Source organism: Mus caroli, unplaced genomic scaffold (genome assembly GCF_978045245.1).
Source record: "Mus caroli unplaced genomic scaffold, Mus_caroli_1 scaffold_14, whole genome shotgun sequence".
Classification (NCBI taxonomy): domain Eukaryota; kingdom Metazoa; phylum Chordata; class Mammalia; order Rodentia; family Muridae; genus Mus; species Mus caroli.
The window spans coordinates 20,081,721-20,105,890 of NW_028227269.1; the positions used below are offsets into that span (position 1 = coordinate 20,081,721).

Here is a 24,170-nt window from a genome sequence, read left to right on the forward strand (position 1 = left end):
ATCAGTGCATTCTATGATTTTCTCAGGGTGAAGCCTGGCCTAGCACCCTAAAACTGTCTTCAGGTAACTGGGAGTGTCCCTAATTGTACAAGCTTAGGAAATAGGATGCTTAATAGGGGTTGGAGTATTCTTCCAAGTCAAAGGTCATGGGTTTGAATTCCCATTAGGCTCGTACTATGGTCAACTCCCTATGCAAAACACCTGCCTTTACCCTTTACCCCTGGCTTCTTAAGGCTGTGAGAAGGAGCACAGACAGAACATGGTCCCTGTCATTGCATCCCCAACTAACTGTCACTACATCTTGTCCTGCTAAAGTGCCCTGGAGGATTTCACTGTCTTGTAGGGGGCAAGCTATCCACACTGTCTCACTGGCACTTTCCTGAGGTTCTGGTGGGGAATTCAGGGGGTTCTGAGGCTAATGGTGCGATTGGGGAGCAAAAGGGTGGGCTCCCTTCCAGTTGGGAAGCCAGTATCCCCGGTTCCACTCTACGCCCTCTGGGCAATGTTGCTAGAGGTCATGGAGGGTGCGGGGTGGGAGTTGTGCACCCGCCCTGGAACCCCAGCACGCCCAGAAGGCAGACGCAAAGCAGCAGCCCACAGCTGCTGACAGGCCCTGATCCCACTTAGCCCTCCTTGCTGAGGCCTCCGCTTCCTGGCGGCGCGGTAGCGGCGGGCGCCCCGATTGGCGGCCAAGCCTGCGCCCCGCCCCGCTGGGCGGGCCTCCGCGCCCTCCCCAGCCGGGCCCTCCCCTTCCGCGGGATGTTTCCTGGACAGCGGCTTGGTGGAGCTTCCTTCCCGCTGACTGTGCTAGCCCGCCTTTGGGCTCCTTTGGGAGGACTAGGAAGCTGCGGCTCCCAGAGCACAGCGGGCAGAGCTGCGGGCTGCGCGCGCCCCTGCTGCCACCGGGCCTCCGGCGGTGGTTCCCGCGCCCCGCGGCGACTTCCGCACCCACGCTTCCCTTTGTTCAAGTCCCCGAGCGGCGGCGGGGTCGGAGCCCGTGCCCTGGGCGACTGAGGCGGCCGCAGTCCGCGCCCCGGCGCCCTGGCGATGCCGGACCAGATCTCCGTGTCGGAATTCGTGGCCGAGACCCTTGAGGACTACAAGGCGCCCACGGCCTCTAGCTTCACCACGCGCACGGCCCAGTGCCGGAACACCGTGGCGGCCATCGAGGAGGTGAGCGGAAGCGTCGCCCGCGCCAGGCGGGAGGCTAGGGTCGCGGGGATCTCGCTGCGTCCTGGGGACCCGCTAGGCTTCCGCGCCTGGTGCCCGATACCCAGTGCTCTCCGCCTGCGCCCACACCCGGGAAAAGGTTCTGGTCCCCCAAAGCCGGACGCAGCCGGACCAGCAGTGCCCGACACAGAAGCCCTTTGTTCCCTGCTCTAGGGAGAGGCTGCTTGGCCACCTTGGGCCTTTTTTTGGGAACGCTCCTGTCTGTTCCCATTTCCCTCGCAGGGTTTCAGGTTCTTTGCTCCCATCCTCGGAGAGGTCAATTTCGGCTGCAGAGTCTGTGGCAGCTTCAAGCCGGGGAACCCTGCGAGCTCTGCGGCCCCCGAGTGATGGCTCTCCCTGCGTGGTCCTCTCCAACTTGTTCCGGAAGTAGCCCGGCGGGGGCAGCTGTGGCTTCTGAGCCAATTTGTAGAGCAGATTCAGGGACCCCTTATCTCAATTCCCACTACGTGCCACAGAGCAGCGCTGTGGGATGTGGAGAATGGTCTCTTTGAGGTCCAAAAGGTCTTTGGTGGCCGCTTCTGGGCTACCTGTGTAGTGCCTGTTGACAGTATGATCAGCTCCTGTGCCCTTAACCTGGAAAGGGCCTGCATAGTCATTGTATTGAGTGGCTAAGCCGCGAGCTCTCCAGATCCTGGGGAAGAGGGACTGCGAGAAGGAAGCAGTTTGGGTTGAAAATTGAAGCAGGCTTGGAAGAGGCTGTGTGAGTCCAGAGACCACGGCTGTCCATAGCTTGGGAAAGCCTCACTTACATCATTTTCTTTACCTCCCCAACAGAATTTAGAGTTTCGTGTTTTCAGCTCTGTAGGCTTTGTTCGTCCAGCTGGACTCACAAAAGGTAGCTGGAGAACGAGACACACATGTGTAGCAGTAGTGAACCGATGACTACATTTCTTTTGCTCAGAATTTTAAGATCAAGGTAGACATTTTAAAATACTCTTGCCAGAGGTTGTTGTTCGGAGAGCTTTTAAATTAAGCTATGTCATTACATCCTTTCCCGTTGGTTGAACAAAGCATTCGCTATTAGGCTTTGGCTGGGCGGGGAGTGGGGTGGGGGACTAGTCTATTATTCTTTCGTGTAAAATATTTGTCTTTGTAGACCTACACAGTCAGGAAATGAAAAATACAAGGTTCAGCATCCTGCTCTTGGAAGTGAGCTAGGGTATCCGTTCTTCTCCTTCACCCTAGTCCCCTTTCTTTTCTCTCTCCTGTCTTCCCAAAGATCTGCTTGTAAATCTTTTGTAGCAAAGTCAGTGAGAGCAGATTGCTTTAGTCCACTTTTCTCAGCCTGGCCTTTAGGTGCCACTGATGCCTTTAATGAGACAGGTGGGGGATGAGGGGGATGAGATCTCCTCCCCCATGAGGGCCCTTGAAAAGCACTAGGAAGATAGTCACAGTGTTTTGAAAATACATCATTAATATTTATGAAAATAATTACATCCAAAAAGGTAGGATTCCCTCTGTGGAAAGGACACTTGTGTCTGATGTCCTTAAAAGACAGCCCATGTTTATAAGGTTAGGACGCTTCTCTTCATTGCATTGAATCAGTTAGGTATCAGTAATACTGGCAGATGTTGGAAAGCCAGGAAAATACGAGTTGCAATTAAAGTAGGCATGGCCTCTCACTGATTAATTTTAGTTTATTTTGGATGAACCCAAAGCTGCTTTTCCATGCAGTGCAGGAGATTACCCAAGAGCTCAGTTACTGAGTAGATTAAAGAGAGACTGGATTTGGTCATTCTGTCAAATTGCAGGCTGGCTTCACTCAGCCTCCAAAGCAGAAAGTGGATTTGAGTTGGAAACAGGAAAAACCTGAACTCCTTGCAGGCTCATCTCATTTTAAGTGAGGCCAGCATCCACTCTAAGATAATAGTGTGTATGAACTGATTCGAAGGGTGAAAGGACTCAGTGTGGATTACTTAAAATAATGCTTTCTTTCTCCTCCTACATTATTTAATGTTTACTTCCAAAACAAAAAGTTGTTCTCTGTCTAGTGTAATAACACACTATGTTTACAATACTTGGACTTTAAGCAAATGTCTTTTTATGGTCAGATGAGACATTAGGGTAGGTTTTGTGACATACAAAAAGTTACGCATTTCATAGAAATACAACTAAAAAAATAAGTCCAGGGTCTTCTACTTAAATGAGTTATGGAATAGGTAAACTTATCTGATTAACTTTGGCAAACCTGATTGCTCCCAATGGAGAATATGTCTAGCTGTTGTCATTTTTTGACTGAAATAGGCTTTATTGACTGCACACCTGTATCTTGAATTTCAGTTGTTTGCCAGTGCCTGACCTGTATTACAGGTATCAAACTGTTGTATTTAATCTCTATCCCTGCTGTGCAGATAAGGGATTTGAGTCTAGGAGATTAGTTCAGGTTATAGACACAGCAAGTGGAGTTTAAATTTGGCTGGATGCTGCTTTCTCAAACTGCATGGCGTTATCTAATGCTTAGTTATGGTGCTTTCTCAAAACTGCCCATAGCTAGATCAGCCACCTCCAAGTCAGGCTCCATCACTTTCCAGTTGTGTAATTGGGATGAGACCCTAACCGCCCATATATACTTTTACCGTTTTCAATCCAGTTCACAGTCTAGATAATCATGTCTATTTCTGAAGGTTCTGGTACAGTACCCAGTAGACTTAGTAAATGGTAGCTGCTTTACCAGATTTCACTGTAGTTACTGTATAGACCCTGGAATGAGAATGGAGGAGGGGAGAAGAAAATGAATGAATGGATGAAGGCGTGCATATAAATGGAAATTGTTGTCCCTCCCCGTAGGTGTGCCTCTGTGTGTGTGTGTGTGTGTGTGTGTGTGTGTGTGTGTGTGTGTGATGGTTCCTGTGCTGACCTAGGCCAGAGGCTGAACTTGCAAAGCTTTCCTGAATCAGTTCCCCACAGCCTGTCTCTGCTTCCCCTGAATCCTGGGGATCCCCATGCAGGTTCACGAGCTTGTGCAGCAAGCACCAGACCCCCTAAGCTGCCTTCCCAGCCCCCATGCATTCTCTCTAAGGAACTTATTGTCTTGGTAAAAGGTGAGAGTGTAGGTGGTTTGAAACTTTTCACTTCCTGATGACTTTCTCTGGGTGACTTACTTTGCACAGTTTGCAAAATGCAGAGCGCAACTGGTGTCAGCTTTGTGCTTTGGAAATAAGGGAGAAAATAAGTAATTGTGGCATAAATCTGAAAACTGAGCTGCGACACCCCCACCCTCTTCCTAGCTTTGATTTTTATATCTTAGTTTATTTAAGCCTCTGGTTACTTCAAAATACTCTGGAAATAGAGTAACATTGTGTGCATTCTTGGGACACTCCTGTTGTTTGTTAGGGCTTCTTCATAGCTCCATTCATTCCTACCCTGCTTATTTGGCATTGATGTGGTTTTAAAAATAAATTTGATATTGACTCTTAAGTATTAAAATTTAACTTTTTCCTTCCATGGCCATGAGTCTCTTGTTCTGTTGTCCTTGGTTACCTTGGAAATCGGTTGCTGTTCTAACTGCAAAAGGAGAATGAACATCTGGACTGTACAGACTCCCAGGGGATGCTGTTCATGGGGCCAGGCTCCGCCCAGCAGTTCGAGTGGGAACCGGCCTTGCATTTGATTCTGAGTTGTAGTCCTTTGTGACTTGTTTGTAAACCAGCTCCTTCAGAATCCCAGGCTAACAGATTTTGAATCTATGGTCAGAAGGATGCCCCCTTTTTCTCAGTGTATCCTTGGAAGGGAGTAGGTTAACAGTCGATCATTTTATGCTGCCCTGAAATCTGAATTGGTGTCTCTGAAAGGTCTTGAATCAGTTAGGATGGAATTAGTTTCCCTCCAGCTGAATTCAGTTTCTCTTTTATGATTAGTAGTGCAGTTACTATGCTACCACTCCTTGTGCACCCCAGCTCTTGATGTGGTTCATTTGGGACCTGCTGCTGTGTGTTAGGTGAAGGGATTAGACATCTCTTCTCTTTGAAAAAATCTGTGGTTCCGTGGGGAGAAACCAATTCTCCAGGCAGATCAGTGATGTGAGGCCATGTCTGTGAGAGCATCTATGTGATGATGTAGAGAACAGGAAGACTGGGACTACTTACATGTGATCAGAGAGTCTATGGCCATGATATAGAGAACAGGAAGACTGGGACTGCTTACATGTGATCAGAGCATCTATGGTGATGTAGAGAACAGGAAGACTGGACTGCTTACATGTGATCAGAGCATCTATGGTGATGATGTAGAGAACAGGAAGACTGGGACTGCTTATATGTGATCAGACCATCTATGGTGATGATGTAGAGAACAGGAAGACTGGGACTGCTTACATGTGATCAGAGCATCTATGGTGATGATGTAGAGAACAGGAAGACTGGGACTGCTTACATGTGATCAGAGCATCTATGGTGATGATGTAGAGAACAGGAAGACTGGGACTGCTTACATGTGGTCAGAGCATCTATGGTGATGATATAGAGAACAGAAAGACTGGGACTGCTTACATGTGATCAGGGATGTGGATGAAAGGGCCTTGAATGGAAGCCTGGTGTAAGAGGTTCCAAGGTGGTTTAATCCACTCTTCCATATCTGTGTCCCTACCTTAGAGAAATATTTATCCACTTTTGGGTTGGTGATCAACTAGGCCTTTGGTGGAATTTTCCTATCCATCCAGACTGCAGAAGGCTCCTTAGGCCAAGAATTTACAGAGGCCTTTCATGGTGGGGAACTGCACTTTTGGCTTTTGGTCAGCATTGTAGCCCAAGAATGAAGTCAGCTCTTTGCTAACATTACTCTGTCTCAGATGCTTGGTGGCGACATGGGTTGGTGGCCACTCTGTTGTGTGATGTAGATTCAGGACTTTGTTCTCCATACTTGCAGGAAGTCCTGTTGATGAGCACAGTTTTAGGCCCTTGCAACTGCAAAATGCTTCACTTGACAACACCAGTCAGTGTGGTGTGGAACTTGCAGAGCCTCAGGTTCCATGGCAGAGCTGTGGAAATAGAGTGTGCATTTTAACAGCACTCTCAGGAGCAGTGTGTGCACCACGGTTTGAAAGTACTGTTGTAGGCTGCCCTGAGTCCTGGCTGTGTTCAGAGTTGCCGGGTGGGCGAGGGGGTGTCTGTGGACTGGAAGAACCTGGTTCTGCTCTCCTGAATTCTGATCTCATATGATTTGGTTGAGGCCTGGAGCTTTTATATTTGTAAAAGGCTCTTCCCTAGTTGATAATCACTGATAGAGAGGTGATTATGTCAGGTTGTGTGACAGGTTGTGATAAGACAAGGTTATGCATAACTTGGGGAAAGGATGTGGTTTTGGAGGGGAGGAAACTGAAGTCGAGACAGGCATCTCTGCAGAGGTGACCTTTGAGCAGTCTGGAATGTAGAGGCTGCCTGCTTGCAAAGACCTAGGCATAGATGAATCCTGGAAAAGGGCTGAGATGTGAGTATCAGGGCAGACAGAAGGCCTGTGATCAGAGGTGAGGGAGAGCAGAGGGGTCTGTGTGGAGGGGTGGCTTAGGTCCAGATAGCACTGGGCTTTACCTTGGGGAGAGAATTTGCATGTTGGCTGTGGAGTGGCGCAAATCTGTTAGAGGGTTTGGTGCTCAGACTCCCATGGTCTGATTTCCTCTTTAGGATTTACTTTTTATTGATTTGTATCTGTGTGTGACACTCAGAATGCAGATGTCCTTAGAGCTTATGCAGCCGGAGTTGTAGGCAGCTGTGAATTGCTTGGTTGTGGGTGCTGGGAATGAAACTTGGTACCTCCTGAAGAGCAGGAAGTTCTCTTACAATAAACCATTTCTCCAGCCACTGCTTCACAGTTTAAAGACATTTCGGTGCTTGTTCCTAGTCCCAGGAGAAAGGTGGGGAGACCAGCAAGGGAGTAGGGGTTCATTTGGATGCTGCGGTGGTGGCAGTGCAGAAGTGTCCTTTGAACTGGGTGTCATTCCCTGGTACTTGAAGCATGGGTCTCCTATCATCCCCAAGGTAAAAGTGGCACTGTCCAGCATGCCTTAGTGGTAGAGACCAGGTCTACTGTAAAGATTGGCTGGCTGGAGGACTTGTATTGAAAGCAGTCTTTTTGTTTTTTGTTTATTTGTTTGCTTTTGGTTTTGGGTTTTTTTTTTTTTTTTTTTTTTTGGGTGGTGGGTTTTTTTTTTTGAGACGGGGTTTCTCTGTATAGCCCTTGGTGTCCTGGAACTCACTTAGTAGACCAGTCTGGCCTCGAACCCAGGAATCCACCTGCCTCTGCCTCCTGAGTGCTGGTATTAAAGAGGTGCACCACCACACCTGGCTATAACTAGCATTTTTATGAGCTTTAATTCTATGTTAAGAAAATGTGCTTTTGCCAGTTGGTTGCCTAATACCAAATGGTCAGCACCAAAGCCAGACATATAAATAATATTATACAGATTGTGCAGGCTGTGTTTATATGTTTAGGGAATATACATATATGTATGAAATAACAAATGAAAAGAGAGGTTATGAATTTGAAAGAGAGGAAGCAGGGATATGTGGGTTGGTTTGGAGAATAGAAACGATTAGATTATATTACAATTTCAAAAAATAAAGAAAAGTAATTGTAAAGTAAGAAAGCATTAAATTATTTCTTTTTGGGAGAGGTCATGAAGAATTATAGCAAAGTAAAAACAAAATTCGAGGCTTTTAGGCCCAGGCTTGGGAGTGTGGTCTTTGTGGCTTAGTGCTCCAGGTGCTGGTCATAAAACAGATAGCAACATTCCTCCACCCACCCAATTCCTGGGTTCAATTCAAAGAATGGCACCCTGACCATTACTGGAACCTGCAATGCAAATGTGCTATTGTTAGGGGCTCTTAGATTGTTAGGGGCTCTTAGAAACTGTCTTGAGAGATAACCTGACACTTGTGACTTTACACTTCCTTGTGACTCTTAACTGGTATTTTTGGTATTTTCCAACAACGCCCTCCCCACCTCCTTGAGTTGTGGTTTCTTCCTTTAAATACCCCCTTACTCAGCTACTCGGGGGGGGGGGGGGGGGCAAGGTCCTCTACCCCTGCGTGGTGTATGACCATGGGCCCAAGAGCGCTCTTGAATAAAAATCCTCTTGCAATTTGCAGCAAGACCGTTTCTTGTGGGTGATTTTGGGGTGTTGCCTCTCCTGAGTCAGAACTTGGGGGAGTCCTCACGTTGTGGGTCTTTCAGTCATATAGGCACCATAGAGTCATGTGACTCTGGGTTTCAGCAGTTGACAAAACAGGAGTTCTGACCACTCTGGTTGGTTCTTCTATGTCCTTTCACTGTACAGAAGTGGTTTTCCTTAGTGCAAGCTAGTGTCCATTGAGTCTCTGCAGGCCAGCTTCCATTGTTGTCAACTTAGAGGAGCCAAGACTGACAACTCCAGAGATATCAAGTGCTAACCCCTGGGGAGGCATTAGAGGCCCTTTTTTTTAGAGGCTTTTCTTTTCTTGTTTTACTTTTTAGTCAGGGCTTCAGGGTTGCCTTGAACTCTATGTACCAAATATAACTTTGGATTTCAGATCCTCCTGCCTCTACCTCCACCTTCGAAGGCTGCAATTACAGCATGTTTCATCATGTTTATTTTATGTGGTGCCAGGGATCAAACTCTGAGCCTCTAGAATGCCAGGCAAACATTCTACCAACTGAGCTGCCTCTGTAACCTCTAGAGGCATTTACTGAGAGGCCTTCACTGCCACAGAGTGAGTTGTCTAATAATATACCTGGTCCCTTAGGGCTGTGGGTTCCAGAAAACCATCTGGGTTGTGTACATAAAGGTCTCATAGTGAATGGATTGAGGCTGGGTCTTCGAGGCCAGGAGATCTGTGTGTGGTGGCTGCTGCTTCTTAGAGGGGCACAAGCTAAACCATGCCAATTAAGGTAACTGTTAGGGACAAACCTTCCACCTAGGGCTGTCCTAATCATCAGGATACATTCTTCTCAGATCAAAGAAAAAGTCTCCAAAACTAATGCCCACAGGAACATGGCAGAAGAGGGGGTACAAATTGCATCAGAGGACACATTTGGTAAAACACTTGTTTTCTGGATATAATGTGACCATTGCACCCTGGGCAGTGCCATTCCATTTATATGCACAAGATCCAGCCTAACAGATATTGAGTAATATTCCATCAGGCAGCACTAAGTGACCTTAGTAACGATGGTGATGGTGATGAAGAAGGAGAAGGAGGAGGAAGAGAAGGAAGAAGAGAAGAGGAAGAAGAGGAGGAGGAGGGGATGGAGGGGGAGGAGAAATGGGGGAACTAGGAGGAAAAAGAAGACACAATGGAGACATGAAGGTGCAAGTGTCAGAGAGGATGTAGGTAGAGGTAGGAATGAGAGATAGAAATAATCAAGATATACTGTGTGCAAATATGAAATTGTCAAAGAATAAATTAATAACAAATAAATAATAAACCTTCCAGTTCAGCTCACCCCTGCTTCCTGACCATTGCCTTGCCTCTAACAACCCTAACACTATGAAACCTAATCCAAACCGTAACCCTCTAATAGGCTAACCCTAAGTCTAACCCTGCTTACTGTGAGGGAAATGTGTTCATTATACCTTTTGAAGTGAGAAACCATTTCTTAATCTTGATCTTTTGAGATTGTCAGATCCACCTTCAATCTAGGCAATAGATTCTTTTGGCATCCTACATACATAAAAGACAATGAACAGGGTTGTTCTTTCATTGTTTATACTTGCCCTATTTTTGTATTTTAGAAAAGGTGATTTGCTAGTTTGAGTTTTAAAATTGGCATTGGAAAGTACTTATTTCTTCAGAATTCTGGTACATAGTGAATATCAGCTGTAATAACCTGCAACTTGAGATAACCCGTCCTTGATTTTTCTAAGTTCCCTTGGCTGATAGCCTTTCTATATTAGACATTAGAGAGACATTCTATTAAATTTCCTTTCTATATCCACAGAGAAATTCATTCTGATTTGAGATATGTTTATCTAGAGAACCTGTCCTAATACAACTGTGGCTTTTCTCTACTTTGCCACTGATGGCGATGTGCTGGCTACCAAGAAGGCTCAACAGTGTTTCCGTTACATTTCTGGCTTTCCTCCCAGGGTTGTTTGGTATCATCTGGTGAAAGGGAGCTGCAGTCTCCCTGAGCCCAGCACTGAGCCCCAAACAAAACTCTTGTTTCCTAAAATCCCTCTTTAATGTTCATTGCCTGGGCTCCCTCCCACTCAGATTGATAACCCCACTGCACCTTGGGTAATGGGTATGCAAGCTCTTCCTCTGGATTTCAGGAAGAGGAAGGCAAGTGCTGTGAGGCAAGCTCAGGCAAGGTCTGAAGTCAGGTCCTGGTAATGGAGGATCATTACTCACAGTGGGCAGGAGCAGGCAGCTAGCTAGCCTGAGCTGGAATGTGTTGGCAACTAAAAGGGGGAAGAAAGGAAAGGGGAGAGGGGGGGAAGGCCCACGCTCTGCCAGAGTTCCACCTATGCTCTGGACAGAGATGTGGGAGAGCTGCCATTCACTTTCAACTCAGCCCTGAGTGGGCATCTAAGCCTTTGACCCACTCTTTGGGTCTGAACAAGGGGCAGCCCAACCTGGGAGCCCCAGGGCTACTTTTCTAAAGCCCTGGAGTTATGGGAGAGAGGGATGAGGGATGAGAGGTTCCCACAACTGTGAGAGTGAGCACAGTGGATCTGTAGTGGAGCACATGAAGGCCTTCCATCTGGAGAGTAGAAAGGACTCATTACAAGAAAGCCTATCCCATCCTCCAAGGGCAGTGGGCCTTGATTAACAGAGACATTCTATAGTTTTAGAGCTTTATTATAGAAAGGCAGGGAGAAAGAGAGAAGGTAGAAGAGAGAGAGAGGCCCCCCTAGAAGGCTAGAAGGGGGAAGGCTAGATAGAAAGAGAGTAAGAGGGAGAGAGGAGAGGAGAGGAGAGGAGAGGTCAAAGAGAAAGGAAAGAGGAGAGAGGAGTGCAAGAAGTGAGAGGTAAGAGATCAAAGGAGTGAGAGCAAGAGAGATAGGTGGGGCTGAACAGCCCTTTTTATGGTCTTTACTGTTGCTAGGTAACTGGGGAGGAGTTTAGCCTGAAGGTCAGAAGCTTGGGATATTGCCTACATGACTTTTAGCCAGGCTTCTCTTGTGGTGGCTGGTGTGGGGGTGGGGGACTGTAACTTAGGCAGGAGCCTGAGTTCCAGAAGCATGAGGGAATTGATGCCTTCCTTGTGCTGTAAGTGAATTATCACCCTCCCGGATTCAGACCTTAGCTCAACTGAAGACCTGCCTGTCTGTGCACAGCCCAATGCCCCACATGAATGGTGAGTTCTCCCCCAGGGCTGGGAGGGGTGAGAGTCCTCTTGGAGATCAGGCTCAAATGCTAATGTAGTGCAAACCACACCTGAGATCTGGAAAAGGTGTGGCCCTGGACATGAAGCACACTTTAACCATGAGGAAGGGTGAGGCCCACTGGCCAATCAAGGTCTCCACAGGCAGACCTGCTAGTCAGACAAGGAGGCGGGATCTTCCGGGTGCCTTTCCCCTTGTTCACTGTGGCTGTGAAGGCTTGAATGGTTCTCTAGTCCTGCTCTGAGCTCTGCTGTTGGGTGCTGTGAGAGGACCTCAGGGAAGCTCTGAATTCCAGGCATGGTGAGCACAGGGTTACTGCCCACAGAGGGTAGGGGCAGGGTGGTGCTGAGCAGTGGAAGCTGGGGTGGTGAGTCCTCTCTGGGGCTGGATGGGAAGTATAAGCCATATGTGAGCACCTGTGAGGTCTCTCGTGTTGCTCCTCACTTGCTCCATCAGGGGTGACCTCTAATAACTTCCCTATCATTTCCCAAATCCTTTGGACCTTAGTTAGGCTGGCTTGTGAAAACAAGGGTGGTTTCTTTGAGTCTGTAGCACACATGTCCAAACCCCTTTGTCTTTATTTATACATTACGAAAACAGGTAAAATTCTAATAGGTCTGATTTCATACATTATACTTGTTTTTGTTTTGTTTAGGTTTTGTTAATTTTTGTTCTGTTGCAGTTTTTTCATATTTTTTGCATCACATGTTTAGTGAGTTTATTATTATTTGGGAAAGGGACTTTAATAATTTCAGAATTTTTTTGTGGTTTTATTGGAAAATGATAGACCTCTGAGCTGATATTCTTCTATTCCAATCGTTTGTAATTTTCGCCTTCACATATTTTGCAGAAGTCCCAGTTGTTTATTGCCACGAAACTTTTAGAATCCACATTTTTTTAACTGAAATATCAATTTTTTCTCTTCGTTTTGAATCCATGAGATTCTGTCTTCCTTTCCTGTTCTGTGGGTGAACCTTGCCTCTGTAGTTGTCAGGTAATCTCATGTCCTGCTCTTAGGGACTTAGCAACTCCTTATGTCATTTCCTGCCTCCATCCCCTGTGTCTGTTGTCAGGCGTGCTTTATATACATCAGCCACCAGCTATAGCAGCTCTCTATTTTTGTTCCCTGTCTCTGTTCTCTGCACATGCACACTCTCTGTCATCTCTCCCCTCATGGCTCTCTTTCTCCTCCCTGTCTGTGTGTCTGTCTGCAGGTCCTCTTATGTATTTCTATCCCTTCCCCAGGTTCTCACTCCTCTCCCTTCCCCCAAACAACCTCTTTTGCACTTTATCTGTTGCATGCTTTAATTTCTCAGACCTGCTGTGATGGGATAGCTTGGATTTCTTGGTTGCAATTGTTCCTGGCTGTTACTCTCTATGTTGCTATGCTGGTGTGTAGCCATCTCTGTTTGGGTGATTATTGACCTAGGTACTGGCCTCTGGGTTTGTCTTTTTGGGTGGGAGTTTTGTTCCTGGGTTACTGTTTGATACATGGATTTGAAGAGAGTGTTCACTGACAGTTTCCTATTTTACTGACCTGTTTGGTGGGTATGGTCAACAGTGGATGCTTTGTTATATTAAAATCTGGGAGAAGCGACAGGCAGGAACAGAAGATCTTAGTAATCCACAAGGAGCCGTAGTCAGAAGAGAGGTCAAGCAGCCCATGGTGTTTAATACAATGTTGGAACAACTGGGAAAATTGAACCTGTGGTAAATCAATCAATCATGAAGTTGATCTATGGAAGCTTACCTTGTGTCCTTTCAGTCATGGAATGTGGTTGAATAGGGAGTATCTGCCCAAGTGGGGGCTGAGACACAGGGATGAGGCAGGAATGGATAGGCAGGTGGGGATTGTCTATGGTATCTATAGGAGGCTTGCACAGGAGGAGAGGATATTTCCACTGCTACTCTTTACCAGTGTTAAGGGCAGCTGATATTAGGGTCTGCAGTAACAGAGAGTGAGGTAGGTCTTTGGACAAAGTCTAGTCTACAGACAGGCATGGTTGTGGTTAACCAGGAGTTTCTGTCTATAATCAGGGGCTCAGCAACAGAGATGAGTTTGTAAATCCCAAACAGTTTGCTTTTTAAGAATGTACATTTGTACATTCCAGCAAAAATCCCATGACAAAATCCCCTTATCAACAGCCAGTTAAGGTACATCAGCAGGGTTAAGCTACATAGAGATAACTAAGACCTCCTATAGAAACCAAAAACAGAAACAGCTTACCCATCATGGTTGTCAGATTTTTTTGCCCCCCTTGCTTGGTTCCTGCACATTATGCCAGACATACAATTTTCAAAATATTATAATGCTGATTTGCATGCAAACTCCCCACTCTTGTTGTAACTACAATAAATACTCAAAACCTCTAGACTTGATCTCTCAGTTTGTACCTAATGGGAGTTTGACTGCTGAGAGTCCTTGTTACTGAGCTCATAAAAAAGACCTCTGTGTGTTTGCATTGCAATAGGCTCTGTGCTGGTCATTACAGTTTCTGTGAGTTAGGCATAAAACCTTCATGCTTTGACTGGAACCCCAAGACCCTCAGGACTCCCATCGGAACGCTTGAAAGACCGCTGTTAGGATGTGTCATTGTTGTTCTTTGCATCAGTGACCTGTCTGTCAGAAATGTGTCTGTGTACCTTGTTTTTTTTATTTTTCTTGAGTACTTGTGGAGTGAGATGAACATAGTGAATGTGGAACTCCAGTGAAGTGGAAATGCTGGCGAGTCGTAGCTACAAAGGGCTAGGAAGATGTTCCAGACCCTGGAACAGGGGTTGTGTGCCCCTGGCCTTAATTTCTGGGAAGTTACAGCAGTCTTGGAACCCTGCTCCATGGCTCACAGCTGCCAATCCTGTCTTCATTTTCTCCTCTGTACAAGTGGTGGAATCTGCTGCTTAGCCTTCACCGCCCCCTCGTGGCCCTCTATTATGTGTGTGCCACTTTAGTATTCTCTAACTGAGAGAGGAAATGAGACTGTTTCCATCCCAATTGATATAGTTACTCACCTTCCACCTTGGGTTAAATCCCTCTTATCAAGAGGACCTGTACCCATTAAATTGCCCTTGACAGAGAGCTCTTTATGACCACATTCAGGGTAAAATCAGACCCTGCAAAACAGGGTGGAAAGGACAAAGAACTCATTTTGCCCCCTTCTAAACAACCCTGTTCTCAGTCTATATGTGACTCTGTAGTTTTGAACTTGGAGCTGTTAGTATATAGGAGGTTGTTTTTCATCCCTTCCAGCAAAGTTAGCATATCTTCCTTAGACCATCAGTCTTATTTCCAGGTCTGTGGGGCAATCTACTCCTCTATTCACCTTCCAGCTGTTTGGCCACCTCTTTGGTCTCCCTGGCCTGGGAATCCAGGGTTAAGGACACCACACCACAGGGCAGTGCAGCTTCCTTTCTCCCCATTCCACCATATCCTTCCATGCTCTGAGCCAGGAGCCCTTCCCATTTTATCCTGGCTCAGACACTACTCCAACTCCCTGATGTGGTGGCAGGGGTCCTGTAATGATATGGTTAGATCATTGGTTTTGGAATTTTACAACTCTCTCATTTATTATTGTCTCTGTGTCATAGTTGTTTTAACTCAACATTTCAGGCTACAGTCATCTGAAGGAGCCTCAGTTGCAGGTGTGCCCTCATCAGAATGGCTGGTTTCTATGTCTCTGAGAGATAGTGTTGATAATTGATATAGGAAGACTCTTCCATGAAGGGTGGCAATATTGGGAAGCAAGTGGTCGTGGGTTGGATGAGAGAGCTAGGTGAGCATTGTAGCCACCTGAGGCTATGTGAACTGGGTTCCCCTGAAAGGCAGCCCGGGGCTGAAAGAGATCAGACAGAAAGAACAAGGCCAAGACAAACCTTTCTGTTCAAAGCCTCTGAAGTTTACTGAGAGTCCCTGCTTATAAAGAGGGTAGGCCCATCATCTGCCAGCCCATTCTTTGTGCCTGGAGCCAGCCCATAGGCGATCTATAGGGCTTGTCTCCAGATAGTCTCCAGGACCTTTCAGCAGGAAGCAGAGTATTGGAGAAGAGCAAATAGGGCCATCAAGGTCAGAAGTCTCTACCCTAGGTGTACTGTCTGGTTTTATGTGTCAACTTGACCAGCTGGAGTTATCACAGAGAAAGGAGCTTCAGTTGAGGAAATGCCTCCATGAGATCCAACTGTAAGGCATTTTCTCCATTAGTGATCAAGGGGGAAAGGCACCTTTGTGGATGGGACCATCTCTGGGCTGGTAGTCTTGGTTCTATAAGAGAGCAAGCTGAGCAAGCCAGGGGAGGCAAGCCAGTAATGAACATCCCTCCATGGTCTCTGTATCAGCTCCTGCTTTCTGACCTGCTTGAGTTCCAGTCCTGACTTCCTTGGTGATGAACAGCAGTATTGAAGTGTAAGGCGAATAAACCCTTTCCTCCCCAACTTGCTTCTTGGTCATGATGTTTGTTTAGGAATAGAAACCCTGACTAAGACACTAGGTAATCTCCTTCTTAATGGCAGCAAGGTGAAAGTCTGGCTCAGCCTGCTTCAAGGCTGAGGGAGGCTACAGAGCATGAGAGAGTGACCAAGCAAGAAAGCAAGGCAGGAAGTAGTGTTTGTCAAATATTTTTGCCTTCATTTTCTAGCTTCAGTTTCTAGTCTGAGCTCGCAATAGGATGTGCTGTGATCTGACAGAACCATGTAAAACAAACATTTATTACCTGAGATGCTTCTGCTCAGAGGAAACCATCACAGCAGCAGAGTTGCAAGGCAGAACAATAACAACAAAAGCAACAACAACAGCAACAACAACAATTGTTTCAAAAGCTGATTTTGCTGCTGGACAGAATCTCTGTTCTCTATTGAAGGAATATGGAAAATATCAGAAATTGAGATGGCAAAAGTCATAGAAAGCTGTATATGGAGCTTAATCGGTTGTTCCCATAGGATCTGGAAGATTGGAGCGTTTACAGTAATGCAGCCACAGGAAGTTGAGGTCATACTATTTCAGTGGAAAATAGACTGAAAACTTTAGGAAGAGGTCATTTCTGTGATATTTTGGCCAAAAAAAAAAAAAAAAGAAAAGAAAAGAAAACTAGAAAACTTTTGTACTTGGCTTATGCCCTGAGATATTGAGTAGGTCAAACAAACAAAAATATTGCCTGATTTGTATATTTTTATGCAACTGATAATTATTTGTTCAATCTTCCTATTTCTTTTTTTTTTTTTCCTCTGAGACAGAGTTTCTCTGTGTCTCCCTGGCTGTTCAGGAACTTACTTTGTAGACCAGGCTGTCCTCGAACTCAGAAATCCCCCTGCCTCTGCCTCCTGAGTGCTGGGATTAAAGTCCTGCTCCACCAAGACCTGACTTCCCCTATTTCTTTATTCAATTTACATTCTAATTGTTACACCCATCCCATTCCACCTTCCACAGTCCCTCATTACTGACTCCCTTTTATCTCCCCAGGGATGGTGGGAACCACTTTAGTATCCCTGAACTATGGCATGTCAAGTCTCTGCAGGGTTAGACACATCCTTTCCCACTGATGTCAGACAAAGCACCCCAGTTAGGGAAACAGTTTGCACAGTCAGGAACAGCTTAAGGGACATGCCCTGCTCTGGATGTTGGGGACCCCATGAAGACTGACCAGCACATCCACTATATATATGGTGGGGGCCTCCATCCCAGTCTGTGTGTGCTCGTTGGTTAGTGGCTCCATCTCTGAGAGTCTCCTAGGTTCTGGGTTATTTGACTCTGAGGGTCTTCTCATGGACTTCCTATTCCTACAGAGGCCGTCAATTCTTTCCCCAACTCTTTTAAAATACTCCCTGAGCCCTGTCCAATGTTAGGTTGTGGGTCTCTGCATATGTTTCAGTCAGATGCTGGATGGAGACACTCAGAGGACAATGATGATAAGCTACTATCTGCAAGTATAACAAATTATCCTCAGTAATGCCAGCCTTGGTGCTTGACCATGGGATGGGTTACCAGTTGGGCAGGGTATAGTTTGGCCATTCCCTCAGTCTCTGTTTCAACTTTGTGCCTGCCTTACTTGCAGACAGAACAAATTTTGGGAGTAAAGGTATTTGGTTTTCTTGGTGTAGTGAACACTTCACTGGTGGTTCTGCCTGACTGCAAGATGTCACCTCTTCATGGCCCATAATTCAATGCTTTATATCTAAGCTAAGATCACCTCCCTAGCCGCATTTGTGCCCTCCCATTCATAGTCTCAGGCACATTATACAGATGCCCCCACCCTAACCCCCCTCTCTCCCAGCATCTGCTGATTTCATTTCATTTTCCTGGCTCTCTGGCCCTTGTCTCTTACCACACTTGTTCCTAACACTCCCCTTCTTATTTCTTAACTACTGTCTCATCCAGTTTCTCCCTTCCATCTACCTCTTCTGTCTCTTTCATAACCTGTTGAGTGAGATTCAACCATGCTCTTTTGTGCCATGTCTTGTTTACTGTCTTTCCGTCTATGAAGTGCACTGTGGGTATCCTGTACTTATGGTTATTATTCACTTGGAAGTGAATATGTACATTCATGTCCTTTTGGGCCTGAGTTACCTCATTCCAGATATTAGTTTCTAATTGTACCCATTTCTCTGCAAAATTCATGATGTCCTTGTTTTTCATACCTGAGAAGCACTCCATTTTGTAAATGAAACATGGTTTTTGTGTCCACATTTTAGTTGAGGAACATCTGCATTCTTTCCTGTTTCTAACTGTTATAAATAAAGTGGCTGTGAACTTATTGGAGCAAATGCCCTTGTGGGTATATGCCTATGAAGGTACCCTGAGTGTAGTACTTCCTTTTGCTTGCTATGTTTTAAATTAATGGAACGACTATTCAACGTGTTTCCTCATCCCAGGATGGAACCTTAAACAAAACCTGCTGCAAATGTGGTTCAAGGGAGGCAGGGTCCATTAATTTAGAAGCAAAACTTCACAGGATCATCCATATTGTGCCGCTTCTGGAAACTGAAAGATGAAAATACCATGGTCATAGATTCTTTCTCTATGGTTTCAGTTTAGCACCACTCCAGCCATCTTTTGACAGAGTCAGGATCCCAGGGAAGACTCTGTTTGAGTTCCTTGCATTTAAGTGGTGAGGTTGATGCTTGAGTTGCATTTTGTGACCACAGGTTGTGGAGAAAACTAACGCATTGAGAATTCTGCCATGGAGAGGTGCTTACAGGGAGATGAAGTACCCAAACTGAGAGATGTATGAGAAGTTACAGGAAGAGCACCATCTATGCCTTTAGGAATTGAAGTCCAATGTGTTTGAGACAAAGCTATAGGATTTGATGTTTGCCCTGCTGTTTTTCTTGCCTTTGTCCAATCTTCTCTCACTGTGTGCACATTCCTATTGATTGGAATGGGAAGGGGTATTCAGTGCCATTTTATGTTGGAAAGATATAACTTGCTGTTTGATTTTGCAACTTTGCTTTCTGATGTGGCTGTCAAAATATTGTTTTGAGTGTCAGCAGAGACTTTAAACATTTGAACAGTTCAGGAGCATTTCTAGATTTATCTTGGGGAAGATGAAAGTGTATATACACTCAAAATTTTCCATTTTCTTTCTTTCCTTTTTTTTTTTTTTTTTTTGTTTATCCTGTAAATTAGATATTCATTATCACCCTGATCACTGTCCCTACTCTAGGTCCCTGCCCTCATAGACTCCCTCCTCCCAATCTCCTCTGTTTCTCCTTTGAGTGGGGTTGGGGCCCCTATGTACCCCGTGGGCACATAGATTATAGTCTATTTTTTAGGATGGCATATGCTCATGACATCAATACTGCCTGAGGCTTCAGAGTCATTGGATTCTGGGTGTTGATGTTTCCCCAAACTCTTGCGTTTGTTTTGAAATTTTTAAATAAATAGGAGTGTTTTGCCTGTGTGCGTGAATATGAATATCATTACTTCTTTGTAGGAACTGTAGTACACAACTGAGTTCTTTCTATCATTTTTGTCTCAGTGGTTGATTTTTGCAGTGGAGTAAGGGTCTTAATATGTAACATTTGCTGTCCTGGAATGTGTTACATAGAACAGACTAGGATCCAGCTCAATGACGTATACCTGTCCATGACTCTGGGATTAAAGACGTGAACAAATACACCCTGCTTGTCCATGGTTTTTCTTGTTAGTGATTCTTCTTACAATTTCTGGGATGTGTCCTCAGTACTGTTGATCTATTTCACCCTACATCTCCCTCTCAATTGAAATTCCTCTCGAAAGTCTTTACCCTATTTATTTAAAATGTTCATAAGCAACACAGGTGAACCTTCAACTCAATTTCCTTTAAAATGTTGTGGTACTTAGATTATAACTTCTGTGTCCAGAAGTCAGTGGAGGAAGCACCAGAATTACATGAATATATGGTCAAGGAAGCGTACATTTACTTTACAGTAATGTCAGTACCATGCTTTGTGATGTACGCATGTATGGGACATTTTAGGATGCAGTGACTTATGATGATGTGCATGTGAACTTCACTGGGGAAGAGTGGAATTTGCTGGATCCTTCCCAGAAGAGTCTCTACAAAGATGTGATGCTGGAGACCTACTGGAACCTCACTGTTATAGGTATGACTGTGAATTTTCTTTTGCTTTTCAAAATAGTGGGAAGACATGTCTCTTGGTGAGTGATGGTGCTCTGTTATTACAATTGAGAACAAGGAAGACTGAGCTGAATAAATAGTGTCCAGTGAAGTGAAAATTCACAGTACCTTGAATTTTGCCTCATTTCCAATACTGTATCATTCATTTTTCTGGTACTGTCTTTTAGGCTACACTTGGGAAAACCATCATATTGAAAGACATTGTCAAAGTTCAAGAAGAAATGAAAGGTAATTTTCATGTGAAAGCTTATGCAATTATGCCTCTAAGGAAATTTTACTATGATATGGAAGCTCTAAATCAAAGCAGGAGTGTAAAATGTCAATACTTGAAGTATAACTATAATTACAATTTTTTTTAATATTTATTTATTTATTGTATATAAGTATACTGTAGCTGTCCGCAGATACTCCAGAAGAGGGCATCATATTTTGTTACAGATGGTTATGAGCCACCATGTGGTTGCCGGGATTTAAACTCAGGACCTTCAGAAGAGCAGTCTGTGCTCTTTACCACTGAGCGATCTCTCCAGCCCTAATTATAATATTCTTTAAAAAAATGTACTGCCTATATGTAGTTATGTTATTTATTTAACAAAGCATTCCTTTAAAAAAAAAAGACGAGGAAACATTGCCTTAAGAGACACCTTTATTCAATTTGTACCTCTATTAGAGCTATACTGATCTGACAATGTGTATAGACTTACAAGACTTAGATATTGCACATCGAATAGTGATAAATATATATGCAAAACCTTCCGATAAGCCAATAATCCATGGGAAAGTTGGTGATACTCATATTCTTATAGTGAAATTGATCATTTGTTTAGGGTACAGTTTATGAGAGTCAAGAGTGTTGTAATAGGAAAAACCTTAATTCATATATTACACATCTATGAAGAACAAAAGGTCAAACAGCGTGAATGCAGCATGGAAACCTTTCATCTGTTACTCTTCTATTAATATATATATATATCATGTGTCACAATGGATAAAAGCCATGTGAGCATAGGGATATTGAAAGAAGCAATGTACCGCTTTCTATCCGAGAACTGTGAGAAAATTGTAAGATTCCATCTTTGGTAGACATTCTGAATATGATAAAAGTTTGCAATGAATTGGTTTTCTAATTTTACTGGGAACTTCCCAAAGCTCACACTGTAGAAAATCTTTATGGGTACTAGGAATTTGTAAATTTTTTTGTTTGTCCTGGTTCACATTCAAATGTGGTACAATTCACGTACAGGAAAAATTATGAAAGCAATTACTGTTATAAAGCTATGAGTTGTTCTATTTTCCTTCTATAGATGAAATACATCATATAAATATCCCATATAAAAAGGATGTTATAAATGTTGGAATACTGGAATAACCAGTATGGTTGAAAGGCTAACCAGTATGGTAAAGCCTTTCAAGGTCACAGTTATCAAGGCCATGTAATAACCATCACAGATATCTCGAAAGATGCAAAACAACCCATAATGAGGGAGAACACCATTAACATATAAAGTGATAAAACCAGATGATCTGGTACATCTTTATCAGTAGACCAATATGTAAACTTTATTCATCTTGATGAAATGATTGAACAGGGAAATTAATATAGTAACCATATCACATGTGCCAATTTTCATTGCAGGTATGTAAGCAATCATAGTGGAGAGAAACTCTATGAATGTAATGAACGTTCTAAAGTCTTTTCATGTCTCAGTCATCTCCAATGTCATAAAAAAAGACAAATTGTAGAGAAAACATATGAACATAACCAATGTGGTAAAGCCTTTCCAACACCCAGTCATCTTAAATATCACAAAAGAACCCATACTGGAGAGAAACCCTATGAATGTAATCAACGTGGTAAAGCTTTTACAAGTCACAGTGGTCTCCAATATCATGAAAGAACACATACTGGAGAGAAACCCTATGAATGTAATCAATGTGCTAAAGCCTTTGCAATACCCAGTCTTCTCCAACGTCATGAAAGAACACATACTGCAGAGAAACCCTATGAATGTAATCTATGTGGTAAAGACTTTGCAGGTCACAGTCATCTCCAATATCATAAAAAAACACATACTGGAAAGAAACCCTATGAATGTATTCAGTATGGTAAAGCCTTTCAAGGTCACAGTCATCTCCAATATCATAAAAGAACACATACTGGAGAGAAACCCTATGAATGTATTCAATGTGGTAAAGCCTTTGCACTATGCAGTAGTTTCCAATGTCATAAAAGAACACATACTGGAGAGAAACCCTATGAATGTAATCAATGTGGTAAACCCTTTGCAAGACCCAGTCATCTCCAACGTCATAAAAGTACACACACTGCAGAGAAACCCTATGAATGTAATCAATGTGGTAAACCCTTTGCACAACTCAGTACTCTCCAACGTCATAAAAGAACACATACTGGAGAGAAACCCTATGAATGTAATCAATGTGGTAAAGCCTTTGCACAACTCAGTACTCTCCAACGTCATAAAAGAACACATACTGGAGAGAAACCCTATGAATGTAATCAATGTGGTAAAACCTTTGCAGGTCACAGTCATCTCCAGTATCATAAAAGAACACATACTGGAGAGAAACCCTATGAATGTATTCAATGTGGTAAAGCCTTTGCAGGTCACAGTCATCTCCAATATCATAAAAGAACACATACTGGAGAGAAACCCTATGAATGTAATCAATGTGGTAAACTCTTTGCAAGACCCAGTCATCTCCACCGTCATAAAAGAACACATACTGGAGAGAAACCCTATGAATGTAATCAATGTGGTAAAACCTTTGCACAACTCAGTACTCTCCAACATCATAAAAGAACACATACTGGAGAGAAACCCTATGAATGTAATCAATGTGGTAAAGCTTTTACAAGTCACAGTGGTCTCCAATATCATAAAAGAACACATACTGGAGAGAAACCCTATGAATGTAATCAATGTGGTAAAGCCTTTGCACAACTCAGTACTCTCCAATGTCATAAAAGAACACATACTGGAGAGAAACCCTATGAATGTAATCAATGTGGTAAAACATTTGCACGTCACATTGATCTCCAATATCATAAAAGAACACATACTGGAGAGAAACCCTATGAATGTAATCAATGTGGTAAAGCCTTTTCACAATATGGTCATCTCCAATGTCATAAAAGAACACATACTGGAGAGAAACCCTATGAATGTAATCAATGTGGTAAAGCCTTTTCAAGTCACAATGGTCTCCAATATCATAAAAGAACACATACTGGAGAGAAACCCTATGAATGTAATCAATGTGGTAAAGCCTTTGCAAGACCCAGTCATCTCCACCGTCATAAAAGAACACATTCTGGAGAGAAACCCTATGAATATAATCAATGTGGTAAAGCGTTTGCATGACCCAGTTATCTCTAATGTCATAAGAGAACACATACTGGAGAGAAACCCTAAGAATGTAATTGGTATCATGTGCAAAGTCAGAAAACTAAATGTACTGGAGAGAAGCCCTATGAATGTTATCAATGTGGTAAAGCCTCTACAGGTCACAGTCATGTCCAGTATCATAAAAGAACACATACTTTCCTGATATAGCTGTCTCTCATGAGGCTATTCCAATACCTGGCAAACACAGAAGTGGATGCTCACAGTCATCTATTGGATGGAACACAGGGCCATCGTTGGAGGAGCTAGAGAAAGTCTCCAAGGAGCTGAAGGGGTCTACATCCCTGTATGCAGAACAACAATAGAAACTAATCAATACCCCCAGAGCTCATGTCTTTAGCTGCATATGTAGCAGAAGATGGCTTAGTCTGCCATCATTGGGAAGAGAGGCCCCTTGGTCTTACAAACTTTTTAAGCCCTAGTAAAGGGGAAAGCCAGGGCCCAGAAGTGGGAGTGGGTGGGTAGGGGAGCAGTGTTGGGGGAGTGTATAGGGGGACTTCAGGGTAGCTTTTTAAATGTAAATGAAGAAAATATCTAATAAAAGATTGAAATGTAAAAAAAAACATACTGGAGAGAAACTCTATGAATGTAATCAATGTGGTAAAGCCT

At 44.0% G+C, this 24,170-nt stretch overlaps 1 protein-coding gene across 1 annotated transcript; it reads left to right on the forward strand.

Moving 5' to 3' along the window:
• Nucleotides 1–1,047: 1,047 nt before the first annotated feature.
• LOC147001172 (uncharacterized) lies at nt 1,048–23,943 on the forward strand. The gene is made up of 3 exons (XM_085830447.1): nt 1,048–1,347; nt 1,453–1,553; nt 21,740–23,943. The coding sequence occupies exons 1-3, from the start codon at nt 1,048–1,050 to the stop codon at nt 23,517–23,519; spliced, it is 2,181 nt and encodes a 726-aa protein (XP_085686573.1). The 3' UTR covers nt 23,520–23,943.
• The last annotated feature ends 227 nt before the right edge of the window (nt 23,944–24,170 follow it).